Source organism: Rhyacophila brunnea, unplaced genomic scaffold, assembly GCF_057557595.1.
Source record: "Rhyacophila brunnea isolate RB1 unplaced genomic scaffold, BYU_Rbru_1.0 scaffold_6, whole genome shotgun sequence".
In the NCBI taxonomy this organism is placed as follows: Eukaryota; Metazoa; Arthropoda; class Insecta; order Trichoptera; family Rhyacophilidae; genus Rhyacophila; species Rhyacophila brunnea.
Window position 1 is genome coordinate 20,331,140 of NW_028233276.1, and position 15,911 is coordinate 20,347,050.

General features: G+C 30.4%; 1 protein-coding gene across 1 annotated transcript in view; it reads right to left on the minus strand.

The window, feature by feature from the left end:
* Positions 1 to 242: 242 nt before the first annotated feature.
* Positions 243 to 15,911, minus strand: part of Past1 (putative achaete scute target 1) — a 37,212-nt gene continuing 21,543 nt past the window's right edge. Inside the window, exon 4 of the mRNA XM_085956520.1 lies at positions 243 to 487. Within this exon, the coding sequence (XP_085812646.1) occupies positions 457 to 487 (31 nt within the window). The 3' untranslated portion in view covers positions 243 to 456. The remainder of the gene's footprint in view (positions 488 to 15,911) is intronic.

Genomic DNA, 15,911 nt, shown 5'->3' on the forward strand with positions numbered 1-15,911 from the left:
CGTGGTGCCAGCTAAATGGATACAATAAATATTTATTAATCTATCATAATATTATAAAATAAGGCATTTGATAGATAATTATTAATAGACATGAAGTCATAGCATATTACATGAATTATAATAAAGATTTAAGTCATTCTTTACCAATGAATATATATATATGTATTATATATTATACATTGCCTCATGGTACCTTTTTAAATATGTCTAATATTGATAAAGCAATATTAGTAATTTTCTTTGGATATTGTGCCATAGCTTATGCTCTATACAATGTATTTTCTTTTTGTTCATTCGCTGATATTTGCTACAAATCATTCACCCGTCTTATTTTTAATATCATTTACAATGCATAACAATTCCACATCATATTTTTATAAGTATTTAGATAAAGTTCATCACGTAAGAATATTTTCTGCGGTGTCTTTATCCGATTGCCCGTTTCTTTGTCAGCTTTTATTCTGTCTCCGTTTCCGTATGGTTCGTTCTAAAAATTAAAAAAATAACCATCTGTATTTACTAATAACAATAAAAAACATTTGATTACAATACTAGTTAATTAATGACATGCATATTGATTGATACACATAGGAATTGCAATACCGAATAAATATATCAATGCCGGTGATTCGGTATAACTTATTGAATACTGGTATTCGTTAAAACATATAGAAAGAAGAAGTCATCATCATCATCATCATCATCAGCCTGAATCTATCCACTGCTGGATGAAGGCCTCTTCAAGTTTACGGGAAGGATCACCCAGACAGAAAAACCACACACCAACCCGTCTGGACAGCGTGGTGTGTTATGTCCAAAACCTTCATAAGAAAGAAGAAGTATATATCAATAAATATAGCTGTTAAAATTTATTTAAAACATTATTTTATAGCAACCTAAAGTACCTACCTACATTAATTATTATGTTAACCTTTATAAATAAGGACATATTTTATTAACTGCTGTTTTTACAAATACTTTAAGTCCAAGTGCAGGAAAATCTTTCTCAAATTCAACGCTTGTTGGATGTACTATTAAGGTACGGTAATATAATGACCTTCTGTCAATTAGTATTGCCAACAAACAATATTAATTTCAATAGCAATAATTATTTCATATATACATGGTTTACATGATTTGACATAATATGGCATTGAAACAAGACAAGGGAAATAAATATTGATTACCATCCTTAATAATTTATAACATGAAAATGAATACTACATGGATGAAGAGAAATAAATTAAACAGTGCTTGTTGAATTTCAGAACTAATAAGCTGCAATTATTGAATCTGTCTACGTCTTGTACTGAAGTAATCTGTTAATTTACAAAAATGAAAACGTCAACATTACAGTAATTTTTTTGAGTGCAACTTTATAAAATGCAGTACAGAAATTTCGCTGATACAGTTAATCCCGCTGATGTGTAATGAAGAACTATCATTGGCAATTTCAAAAAATGCTCACGCTCAACCTTGAACTACTAACCTTTCGATTGACAGCAGGAAGCGCTAGTAATTGCACCATTGATGCAGTAGAAAATGTGAAATGGAAACCATTACCCTAATCTGGGTTACAGCTCAAAATGGTTAAGAAACCCTGGATTAACCCCTCAATTATTGCAATAGTCGCAATGATGATTGATATTCACGAATATTAATTCATCAATTGAACTGGCGTTTACGTAGTAAAACTTCATTATAAAGATTATAAAACACAGTTTTTTGATAATTCCAAGATATTTGCAGTGGTGTAGTGGAGTTGGTTTTCATGAATATTTTCAATCAAAAATTTTGAATTACGTGAATATATATTTAGAAAATTAAGTCGTTATTATTTTAACTTTCGGCACTGTTCAGTTATACGGAATACAGCGGCAAACACATTTTGAAAATACCCGATATACTGGATTATTTGTTAGTTTGTGTTAGGTTATGTTTGGTTTGGTTAACCTAACAAATAATCCAGTATATCAGGTATTTTCAAAATGTGTTTGCCGCTGTATTCCGTATAACCGAACTGTACCAAATCGAGAACTTAAATAGGTAAGTATATTCATACTAAGCAAACTGTACATAATAGAGAAACGATTAGTCAGTTCAATTATTCTGAAGTGATTATGAGAAAATGTATAGCTTGTTTAATTGAAGCAGTGATATTATAAATTTTTGTTAAGTACCTTAATGTCAAAATATTGAAGAACGTGTTTAACGAGTGTATTGGGATATAAAAAGAAAACAGGTACCTGGCACTATTGTATTTAGCACTCACTACATTGCTGGATATTTGAATAACTTATATTGTTAGCTGGTTCAGGCTATAAACCCAGCATCAGAACGATTATAGGGTTTATAGGTCAACGTAAATAGCTCAAATACTGTAGAATTAAGAAAAAAACTTTATTTGAAATCTATTAATATCACATCAATATAAAATAAAATGATCACAATCTCCAACAATGTGCATACCTGTATGTTTTTTTACTGTACTATGTGTTTATCTAAGACTCAATTAAAATCAGTTGAGATAGTAAATGAAATAAGCTGCCCACCTAACAGTTGCGGATAACACATAAATTATACCAATTCAATGTCAGTGCCTACTTCCTCAAGGAATACTCCCGGGAAAATCTAACAGCTGTTATTAGCGTAGTATGCATATCACTTCAATTACCGAGTGTCACAGTTAAAGTCATTCTTAACTAAGTCAAACTGTGAACATCCTAGATGGCCATTAGGCACTCGGGAGTATCAAGTTATGATGAGCGTGACAGATGGCAGCGGATCATTCATTATAATCTAAGCAAACTGGAACATCCTCAAGAGTCAAGAGGATACAAATATGTATGTTATCCCTGTTATGTAACACGGTGCACTTATGACTGTGGATGTGAGCAGTCAATTGGCACGAAGATCGATTAGCATATTGTTCTTTTGCAGACTGGGTGTATGTAAACAAGTCAGTGGAATCAAATCCACGGGCTTTACGGACAATAAAAAATAATATCATTGGTAGTAACTGTCCAGTCATATTAGAATTTTACCTAGAATTAATTTCTCTAAAGGAGAGACCGTGTGCATAATGCTAGTGCCTAGTAATAACTCAGACATGTTGTGCTACTGCCGCCATGTACGATTTTTAGTTTTTCAACTATATCTCATTAACAGTAAAGTTAACGATATCAATAGAAATACACATCTATAAGAAGTGTATTTTTTTAGCATATCTACAACAGTTACTGAGCTTAAAGCGCCGGCTAGACGGTAGCGACTTGCCTGCACGGCATAGTTTGTGCCGACTACTTTTACAGCGCTTTTCGGTTTGCGCGAGCTACAGTTTTATTTCCATACACACGGACTTCGCGACACAAACCAGTTTGCGCCGGTTGCCTGACTAGCTGGCGCTATCCCCTTTAGGGTAATTATTTCCAAGTATGGGTTATTTTGACCCAATATAACTGAACTGTGAAAGAGTAAAATTTTTTAAGAATACTTTTTTGCCGCATTCTGATAAGTCTCATTTAGTGCTAACACCGCGACTGGCGCGTTTGGAGTCATTGGCCATTAGATATAATTAACGTGTTGTTTAAATGTGGTAATTAAAAGGTTAGCAGTGTATGTGCTCTCATGCCATATTATAAAGATTGCAATTTTAGACATTGAAATACATACATACAGATTATTGAAAATTGTTCAGAGCATTCTCATCGGTAGAGAATGTATTTTATTTTAATTAACAATGAGGTTGGTTATTCGATTTCATGATAAGATAATTTACGTGCATAGGAGTGTCGATAATATTGTGTATCTAGTGACAGATATATAAAATTTATGTAACTAGCACTTGACTGGCGCCATTAGCATGATGGATGATTTTGTACATGCATTTTAAGAGTGTAGATTGTCAAACTGATACGGATTAATACTACATTCGCACAACAGAGAGTATAATTTCTCTATGTGCACAAGAAGTAGTAGTAATCTGTATATTGTCTATGGTCTCTATAACTGACAATATTTACCCTCTCTCTCGTTTGAACTATCGAATCTTATATACAATTTATAACTAGCTACATAGAATGGCAATCAAAATAATATAAGATTTTGGATCCTGCTGTGACTCTATTCATAATCATTAATCATAGTTACCTTTTTTGTCAGTTTCATTTTCATATAATATTTAAGCTCCGTTTATAAAGAAAAGGTCTTGTTTAATATTTTCAATAAATACTATTATCAATCGTATAAACAAAATTACGAGGTCAATGTTTTTAATGAAATTAGTGTCAGTGGGTCGATGAATAACAATAAATTGTTCTAATTATTACTGATATACTTACTATATTTTAATGATCAATATACAAATCTGTTTTTTTGTAATAAACAAGATAATATTGTAAGCAAGCGCAAGCGCACATATCACGTGAGTTGTGACTGATGCGTGAACATGCAGTCTTGCAACTTATATTTTAATACGTGTTTACACATGCATTTTATTATTATGGTCGTAGCAATACGTACTACCAGCAGTAAATCCATGCACGTGTAAACGGGCTATAATTTTGTGTTAATAACTTGTAACAATATAAGGTGAAGTGCAGGTAGAACTTATATTGAATCTATATATTTCTACATTCTGTATGTCTACTTTTTATTTCTCTATTTCATGCTGACAAAGTCATAAGCTATTGCTAGTTGTAAAATATATTTCGATTGTTAGTCAGGTTATCTTGCGTGTTATCTTCTGGGTGTGGTTGTAAGAAGGTACGATCCTTGAGTATGGAGAAATATGGGATAAACTTAAACACATGGTAAAAAATATGATATTTTCAATATTTACATAATTTCTATGCCTCACGATATTACTATGGCAGTATCTAATAGGCCGCAGATTTTTAACGACACACATTGAACGTAGAGTGAAGCTCTTACTGAAATCGCTGTAATATCGATAATTTGCGGCTTATTATTTCATAATTATTCAAACAGATGTCACTGTGTGTTTCATTTTTTAGATTATGCAAATCAATCGACAGTGGCTAGTAATTTGAGTTTAATGTCGGACAAGATAACTCGCGAAATTTGTATGTGCGGCCTGTCGATCGTGGCTTCATAGAGCGAGAAAACTCGCAGAAGGCATAGAACCGGTTAAAGTTTGTCACATAAATGCATTGCGCATCCAGTTTTGATTATATTTGAGGACATTCAGTGGGTTTTATATTTATTGCTTTATTGGCATGCCTATCATTAAGTCATAAATCAAAATACCGTTAAAGTCTGGAGAATGGCATTCACATTTCTATCTTATTAATCTGTTCTATGGTTACGGTAATCGTATAAATGGTTGTGAACCATTTCCAGATTGCGATGCCTAGATTGGTAACCTGCTCGTCTGAAAGGATACATTACACATATGTTATTGGCCAGTTAAGTGTGTTTGTATAACAAAATCATAGTTGACCCTGTTCTATTGTTGGATTCGCCTACCTACATTCATATTATGGGAAGTAACTAATTTGCGTTTGATTCTTGCTGATGGCTAACAGAAATAGAATACAATATGCACGTATCAGATTTTAAAATAGTGGAGGTTATATTAACAGATGTTTTTTACGCCAAAAGAGTGTTAGCTATTCACTCAACTCATTCTGACTTTCATTTTTGCCAGACAATGGGGTTCAGAACCAGAAACCCACAGTTTTAGATGAATATCACCAATACTCCACAGTGGGTGTAATCAAAATAATACTCATTTGTAATGATAGCTTATTAGAGAAAATTTTATAATTGCATGTGGGGTATATGATGCACATTTGAATTGAAATTTCAACCGCTGTAAGGAATTGTTACACTCTATGGAGTCCCATATGATCTTGGGATCGAACATGCTCCAAAAAAATTTACCTTTTTTGAAGCAATTTTAAAGGAAGGTGTTAATTGGTTTATGTTCGGAAAAATGTTCAAGAAAACCACTATGGAGCCTTAAATATACATAAGGAAAAATTAAAAAATTGGTTACTAAGACTAATGATGAAATTAGGTACAAGGCATTTTGCATTGCAGTCATTTGTGGCGAGCCTCACGCTTATCGTCTGAGATTTATTTGCCAGGGCCGCAGTAAGATTAAAACGCATTAGTGTTACAAGCCATTAAGATTTTCATGGAATGAATGATCGTTATTTAGATGAACAATCATAGAAAATCGCAAGGAAATAACCAAATCAACATGAAGCCACTTACAGTTACAAACTCAACTAAGGATACTAAAAATCCCTCGGTATAGGTACTTTGCTCAAATTCTTAAAGTTTTGTTACGTATTTCATTTAAAATGTGATACAAATACAATAAAAATAGTCACAAATTCAACAATACCATATGGACACATTCATTAGACCAGTGTTTCTCAAGTGCGTATTACGACGGTGACTAGTATTTGTGGCGTATGATTTAAAAAAAAATAGTTAAATATATTTAAATCACTCTTAAAATTGACCTAGACGAAATGACCCAGATTATTAATTATATTAAAAGTTAATCATGATAATTTTAGCTACTATGTGAATATAGATAACCAACATTTGGCCCTGCTTTTGCATTCAGAACTCCAGTGGAATCATGCGTTAAAGTCCCCATTAGAATGTTTGATCTGCAGCAAGAGTTGTCGGCATATTTCTTGGATCGTACATTTCTTATAGACAGATATTGTTGACATGTTTACAAAATTAATTAAGGCATGTTTATCACAGATGGAAAAAACATTTTTAAATTTAAGATCGCAGCTGTGGAGTAAAATAAGGGTCATATTCAACACTTTCAATCTGAACATAAATTTGAATAAAAAAGGTCTAAAATATTTCCATGGTCTGCACAAAATACAAAAGGGTTCTATGACTAAAATTAATTTATTGGGAAACACTGTAAGAAAGCTGAAGATATTTTTTGATAAACCGTATTGATACAAGCTAAGTGTTCTTGATAAACTGTCTGATATGAACAAAGTCATTTTAAAACATATGATAATATTTAAATAAAAACTTCTTCATGTGAGTCAATCATGACGTGATCTACCTCCTTAAAATGTAATCATATGATTACAATCTTTAATTGATTATTAATCAAATGTAATCTAATTTGTACAACACTTATGCATGGAAAAGCATGTGATTGTAGGTTAACCGCAATCTGATAATGTGATAAAAAATTAAATGAATATATTTTAATATTATATTTTTAAACATAATATTAACTTTCCAGTTAGATAAAGTGGTAATAACCATTTCTTATGTACAAATTAATGATAACAATGCATAATAGTCTTTCCAAGTATAATTGCTACTTTTGATATTGTTTGTCTGATTAGTTATTAGCCATGTCATTTCAGTTGAATTCAGGGTTTGAAATGGCCCGGAGCACTGACTTATGAAATCATCGAGAAAACGGGTCTAGGACGATTTGGCGCCGGGACAACTGGACGCCACGCAATCCGAAATTAAATAGACGTTAGGTACTTATAGGTACTTTTAAAAATAATATCTAATATTATTCTTTATATTTAAATTATCATATTATGATTTAATAGTTGGTGAGAATTAAAATATGCACACGTAAATAATGATTTAATCGTGCATATGTTTAAGTTCCAATGAAAAAAGAGTTTTTTATATTTATATAAAGCCTTAGGCATAGTAATTCTCAATCCGCAATAAAAAAAACATTATTTTAAGAGTAAAACGAATTAAAACTATTAAGTAGTAGATAGAAACTGATTAAAATTCCTTGTCTACGTTCTGTATACGTGTCTACGATAGTGCGGCGTCCAATTGTCCCATTCCTGAGAAAACTGCTTGTAGATAAATATTACACTGTATCACAATATGTCTTTAATATGCATTTGTCATTGCGAAAACAGTTTGTCCTATTTAGAGTATTATGAGGAGTAAATACCCTTTTCTATCAGGGGAGATGCTTTTCTTTTTTAGGTTAGGTTTACATTTTTATTGCAGTCTGCCATTGATGTGTGTAAAAATCAAGAAATATTTCCCAAAAAGCATCTCTCTTGACAGAAAATTGCGTTCCTCATAACACTCCAGTTCAGGAATTGCCAAAATATGCGCCTAGGAATATTCCAATATTTTCACTGAGAAAATACCAGTCATCTTCGAATTTGGATGGAAGAGCTAAAAAAATATTCGACTGATGAGTCGACTTCGGTTAAGGGTGCCGCCATGTATAAATCCTGATACATCAAAAATGTCGTAAACCGAAAAGGTTTAGTAACCGTTACTCTAGTTAAAACAAACTGTTGAATGAAATTCAAATAAATAATTGATAAATGTATACTTAAAATTGTGGTGTATTATGGCATATCCATTAACATATTATTAAAATTGCATTCTGGTTGGGTTTGCTTAAAATCGTTTTTCTAATACAAATTTTATCAAGCATAGTCGGCCTACTATGCAAACCTTCTGCCTGTTTTGAAAAAAGTTTTAAACTTATGATATATCGAAAAAGAGTGAACATATTATTATCATAGAAATTTTTTTTTTATTTATAAAAGAAATGTAAGAAATAATACGTCTAAACTCCTTCCTGAACTTTTTTCTAAAACAGACATAGAAGGTTTGCATAGTTGGCCGACGATTTGATAAAATATGTATTTACAATAAACTAAACTTAAATCAACATAATTAAGTATTATATTTTTGGTCTAATATCTATGTAAATAAGCTGTTTATTAAGCAACAGAACCCTGCGTATAAAAATGACTCGGAAGCATTGTTATATATACAGAAGACACTATTCCATATAATATCTGATAAGAATAATGTGTACTTCACTTCTTCCAGAAAAGGTTGACATCTGCAACATTTGAAGAAAAAAAAAAAATCATAATGCCGCATAAAAATTAACCCTTGTTACAATGCAGATAGAGTTCATATTTCACAATCATCTGTTTATTATTAAGGAAGAATAAAAAAATTACAGAATGATTCTGGCAGACTAAATCACGAAAAGGTGTCATTTAGTTTTCACATATGTGTTGATGGATATCAAACGCCGTAAAGTCCACATATTGAAAAAAATTACTTTTGATATACGTTTAATAAAGTATGCAAATCTGCACATTATGGTATACTGCAAACCCCCAAAAGTCCACTGTTTACGTATGAAATCACGTTTCGAAAGATCAATATTTTTTCAAACCACCTTAAGTCCACAAGCTAAAGGTGAACGATGGCACCTATCATTTTCCTTAATTTCTAAACAGTTATAACATAAAATGGATGTAGAAGTGGATTTTGTGGATCCAGACAAAGCCAGAAAGAGGTCGAGCACCGAAGCTAAGAAGAAAAATCCTTGTAGCCATCGTGGGTATTAGATTCAATTATCTTACAATATCTCACATGTTACAACCATTTGTATTACAAGATATGATAAAACTGCATTTTTCTCAGTTTGACATTCAGTGGACTTTACGACGTTTGATATGTGTCAACACATATATTGTCTATATTGATATGTCAATGCTCAAAAGTGTACTGCAAAAATATGAGATTGTGTGGATTTTCAAGTTGTTCCTTGAATTACTTGAAAGAATGCATTTATTCACAATAGATTTTTATATATTTCCATTTCGAGCACTGATAAAAATTACTGTCAATATGTTTAACTTATTAGGCACATTCCTTTATTATTTGCATACCATTGTATTTATAGATAGAGTAATTACAATTCTGAGAATAGCTAATATAAAGTTATTTGATATTTTTTTTTAAAAAAATTGTCTATCTAATTGTCTAAATCTATTTCTAGTATTGGCTAAATTCTCAATAAACTATGCCATAAAAGAATATGACTGCATGGTATCTCTAATTACTATAAAATTGAGGGCTTCAATTGAAACAAATTTATCTACATAATTGTAATTCAATTAACATTAAGCTAACCCAGGGGTCGGCAAACCGCGGCTCGCGAGCCACATGTGGCTCTTTGGGTATTGGCGTGCGGCTCTTTGCCAAATTCCCAATTCACAATTTTTATTTTTTATCATTGATTTGTACACTTATTACATTATATATAATGACATTATCGCGAAAATAATTTTTCCTCCGTGATGGTTGATGCAAAAAGGGATGATTGTTGTTCTTTTAAATCCGCCCATTGCAAAAGTCGACAAATAAAATTTTTCTCCATTTGATATTTCAACAATAAAAACATATATTTACGTTAGTTTTATTCGGGAAATCTTCTTCGCTTAATAAATGAACAATTATAAAATGTAATTAATTCATTTAAATAAATCATATTTATAAAAATATATGTAGGTATGGCTCTCGAATTTTTTTTAACCGTTGTGCCACTCATATTTGGCTCCTTTGGTCCAAAAGTTTTCCGGCCCCTGAGCTAACCAAAGAGTATGGTAGGTATTTTAAACTTTTTATATTGATAACTGACGGCGATTCTGCGATTCTGCAACGTGATTGAATTGACAACCATTGAAAAATTAATATTTTGTACATCGGGGTATTAAAACATGTTAGCTGTTTTAACATTTCGGTATTCTATATATATGACATAATGTGATTTTCTGTGATTTCTAATGTGAAATAATGATAATTGACACGCTTGTCCTCTCAAAGGCAGTTCTAGCTACATTGCATGTGAATGTTTTGGTTTCAGTAAAAGTCGAATATGTTTCATATTCAAAGTAAAGCTGTGTTGAATTGCTTGCAGATTTGAGAATTTAAGGTCTTTATGATTGATTATTGCATGACACAAAAAATAAAATTAATCAAGTCAGTAAATTAGAAAAACATTATCTAAAACAACAAAATGTTTTATGTAGATAACGTTGTTTGACATTAAAGCAGTGATTCCCAAGTTTTTTTAGTGTGAAGAACCTATGAAATATTTTGTAAAATCTGAGGAAACCCTTAGATGGTACAATATTTTCAAAGGGAATAAAATTTTTTTAACTTTAATTCTGGTCTAATGGTTCCAAATAAAGATTGTGTACGTAATGTTTTCAGGTTAGTATATTGTAATATTATATATAACGTATAGTTCCTACATACATTAAGTTCACCACTTTGATGAAATGTTGGCAAACTAAATATTTTTATTTAATTTATGAAAATGTATGACCGAATTTATTTTAGGATGGTTCATTGTTATAATATAGACGTAACTATTGAACATAATATATTCTTTAACGCGTGTTTGTTTATACCATATTTTTCAATACTCGAGATCCGTAGCCTGTTATACCACACCCAATAGGGTAAGCCAATTCCCATTTTGTGTTCCCTGGTAGAACTCAGTAATCTGTGACTTACCGGTCTTCATTTTTCACTTCCGTTGAGCGGCCTCGCTGATTTTTGCAAACGCACAAAGCTGATTGGCTGTGTCTCCACAGTCTCACGGACATACCGACATATAAGAACTATACGACTCATAATTTTATAGAGTTAAATTATTAAAATGCTTTATTGTTTGATTAACCCAATGCTTACGGGCCGCACAAAATTGTGTTTTTGCTAATTGCTTTTCAAATGCAAATTAACACGTTAATTACAAAATTGATTAAAAGGGCCCGTAAGCATTGGGTTAATTTAGTCACTCGATTTTTTTATATTATCAATTATTGTAGTACTAAATAACAAAAAAGGTCGCAAGTTGTATTTTTAAACTCTGAATACGAGCTCAATGAACACTGGTTGTGAACCAAACCTCTAAGTAAGCCCTTAAAATGTTAAAAAAGTATACAATTCCAACAGAATATTATTTCCTTAAATTGTTTACGAGTCATTACAATGAATCATTTAATATTTATTTTGAAAACAGCCACGTTATAGAATATTAAAATAACTCTCTGATTTTTGAAATAATAAGTAATTTGATATATTGTATTGTGCATTAAGAAAATATTGAAATATATGAAAATGAATTATTTTGTGTGTGATATAAATATAAAAGCAGTATTATTAATTCTGTTAAAAGCATTCTAAATAAAAATCCGGACCTGATAAGTAAGGTGATTGATTAATAATTATTGCAAAGTTTACATATTTTTTTAAACTGTGTTTAAGAAGTTACATATTTCCACTTAATTTGCCTTACCTCTCAGGTCTAGAAATAATTTATTTGGCTGTTAAGTGTAGATTATGTGTGTGAAGTATGATTGGACCAATTAAGCCAACTACCATCAATACAAGTAACTTTGTCAATCAGTCTAACTTTGGACAATATTTGTTTTCTCTGTTATTGGTGTAATAAATACAGATGTTTTGTGAAATGCATGTAATGAACAATTCACTTAGAAATCAAATAATATCTACTTAATTGCTATATGTATCTATATGTAGAGACGTAATATTATAGCGAGGGAGAAAAAATATTGGCCAAAGTTATACCACATAATGTTATTGTAATAGTAGTCAGCTTTATTAATGTCAGATAGCAGTGTAAAAATAGCGACGAACACAACTAACTACTCACATTCAAATAATAATAGCAAGGTTTTATAAGAACAGTAATATATATTTTTGTCGTTCAATATACAAGATTGACATACAACTTTTTGGTTTAAATATGTTTTGATGTATGTAAAATAATTGGTTCTTTAGCTAAATAATGAAAATATATAAAATTTACATGTAAATATTGGAGACAATATTTACAATTGACTAAACCAATAAAATTATAACAACAGCCAAACAATATGGCGGACACAGATTGTCAACCATGTGGACTTATTATAATGGCAAAAAATAAATAATAAATACTATTAAAGCATGTAATTTTTCAGTTAATCACTGTGAAGCCTATCGAGCTTCACAATATAAAATAGTACAATAATTATTGAAGAAAATGTTATAACAAAAAATCAAAATATAGTTCAATGAAAAAGATGAAGAATAGTGACAGAATTCAATATTTTTGGTGTACTTGTTTAAAAACTGAATTGGAAATATAAACAATAAATTGATACTGCTAAAGATTTGCTAAATCAATATTGAATACGCGCATTTCTTTGTATACCCAAGTAATAACCCATCAAATAATAAATACAACTATTTTCGTTCCCCACAGTTTGTAAACAAGTGCACCATACACAAAGTAACTGTGGATGTTTAGCTTCAACGTACTTGACTTCCTCATACGATTCAGAGAATATCAGACTTTAAAATTTTACACGCCTCCAGAAAAATAACAAACAGTTCACTTCAGATATTATTGATAAAGGCAACTATTTTATAAGATTATCAAATGCAAAACGAAATATGGAATATGATAAGTGTTATTCATAGTTGAAATAAAAAAGATATATATAATATTATATAATATAGGTGTAAATGCATTATAGTCACCGTCCAATAATATACAAACTATTTATCATTACACCACACCTCAGTCCATTCCACTCTTGTTAAATTTTATATACATGCTTATTATACAGGGTGATCGGTACGTGCATTCAAAAATACGCATAGAAAATTATTTTTAATTGTAAAAATGACCATCAACCTGTATATTACAAAGATAGGAAAGAAGTAAGAAAATTCATTTCAAATATAAACTCTACGACTGTCTTATTGATTATCAAGGCGAGGAGTTGTATACTTAATACATTATAAATAGTAAGAAGTATTTATATATGAATTGACATTTTGTTAAATTATTATTTTGGATATAAAATGTATTTTTTTATATAATCATAAATTCTGTAGATTTATGAAATGTATATCATTAGTTTCTAGGCACACTGCATTAAAACAATCTCTATTTAGAATAAACTTTGGCAATTACGCAGAAAAATCACTGGGAAATCATTTGACCATATTCAATAAAGTTAAATTAGATTCAATTTTATTTGTTAACCATGATAAACATTTTATAGTATGTGGTATATAATTGATAATAATTCTGACATTGGCATGTTGGACATTTTTTCAAATTGTTACATTTGATAAAATCAATGAAGAATTCAAGAGTGTACAATTCAAGATATTAATTAATAAATGACATGGTATTTCAATTAGTTTTGAAGTACATTTATTAGAAAAATGTACAAACCATTTGTAAACAGCATAATAGTTGAAAACAATTCTAATTGTTTCTAACCATCATAATAAATTATCAGTATCAAAAGTCAATGACTGACTGCCAAGCCAAATAATTGATCAGCTCAAATCATAAAACACTGTGTCAACTGTAGAAACGGATTAAAAGTTATCTTCCCAGGTGTAGAACGATTTTAGTATGTATTCATCATTATGAATCACTGATCAATAAGGTAAAAGTAAATATTAAAAATAATATTTTGTTTTAGTACTACAAAAATGCACCGGTAATAGTCTTGTGTACAGATTACCTTGAAACGCCACATTTATGGACAAATGCTAAACAGCATTACTCGCCCATAAAATCGTTACATCGTATTACGAATTAGGTCATTAACAGCGAATACGTTGATTCAATTCATTATCACTGGTAAAAATATTCGTAACAGATAATATTATGCAATATATAACAGCAATTTTATATCCAACACATAGAATGAAAGAAGGAATCAATAGTGAATAATTTAGTATTTAATACATAGAGAAAAATAATACTATAAAATAAATACTTTTGCACTATGGTATTCCAATGCAAAATAAAATAATATTAGTTAATTAAAATTAATGTTTTTTTTATTAATAATGTAAGCAATAAAAATAATTTAACATATTCGAAAGTAAATCATCTGATAAGCGAAAGAAACATTAACCCTTTGTCTGCCAGACTATGTAAATATTCAAATTAATTTATCACCTTTTTGTTGCTATTTATTGCTGCCAGTAAAAGACATCTGAATTATAACCTTTTCTATGCCTCATGATATTACTATGGCTGTATCTGAGATTTTTAATGACATACGTTCAATGTAGAGCGAAGCTCTTACTATAATCGCTCTAATATCGATAATTTGTGGCTTAGTATTTCATAATTATTCAAACAGATGTCACTGTGTGTTTCATTTTTTAGATTATGCAAATCAATCGACAGTGGCTAGTAATTTGAGTTTAAAGTCGGATGAGATAACTCGCGAAATTTGTATGTGCGGCCTGTCAATCATGGCCTCATAGAGCGAGAAAACTTTCTGAAGGCATTGAACGGGTTAAAATGCAATTAAATAATTGTGTCTTTAACAATTATTTATTTGTTAAAAAAAGTCTTGCAGGTTTGCCAAAAAAACATTCAAATATAATTTGAGGAAACACAATATTTACAAAATGTCATGGTTTAATTATTTTTTTACGCTTATATGTCATAGTCATTCATGGCAGAGAAAGGGTTGATAATGACATTTTTAATAAGTCAATACTTATGAAGTTTTAGAGCACTATACTATGATAAATAAAAAGATGTATATTATGACAGACCGATTCCAATAGTTATCAATACTAAGTTATTGCAAATTTGAAGAAACAGAAGAATATAATAAATGTTGACATACCCGTGAATCGTTTCATATTATATTTTGCTCTCGTTATGCAATCTTGCCTTTTATTACAAACAGGTCTGCGTCACTTGACAGACATCAATGGACACGATTCTATTATAAAGCCACACATATATTTTGTATCACATATAAATGATCGGTAATAATTGTGAAACATTGTTCTTTTCAACATATGATTAAGGTATTTTTTATGGCAATCATCAATGGAGTACGCGTAATTAAATTAAAACGATAAATGAGTTATTGCTCAGATATTTTATGTCCAGTATGGACCGAAATTTAGTTATTATATGCACAATAATACGTACCGCTTGCATTGTACAATTACGGTATAAAAATATTGTAAATACAAATAGGGCATTTGAGAAGATATCATCTCATTCAAATACTAATATTAAC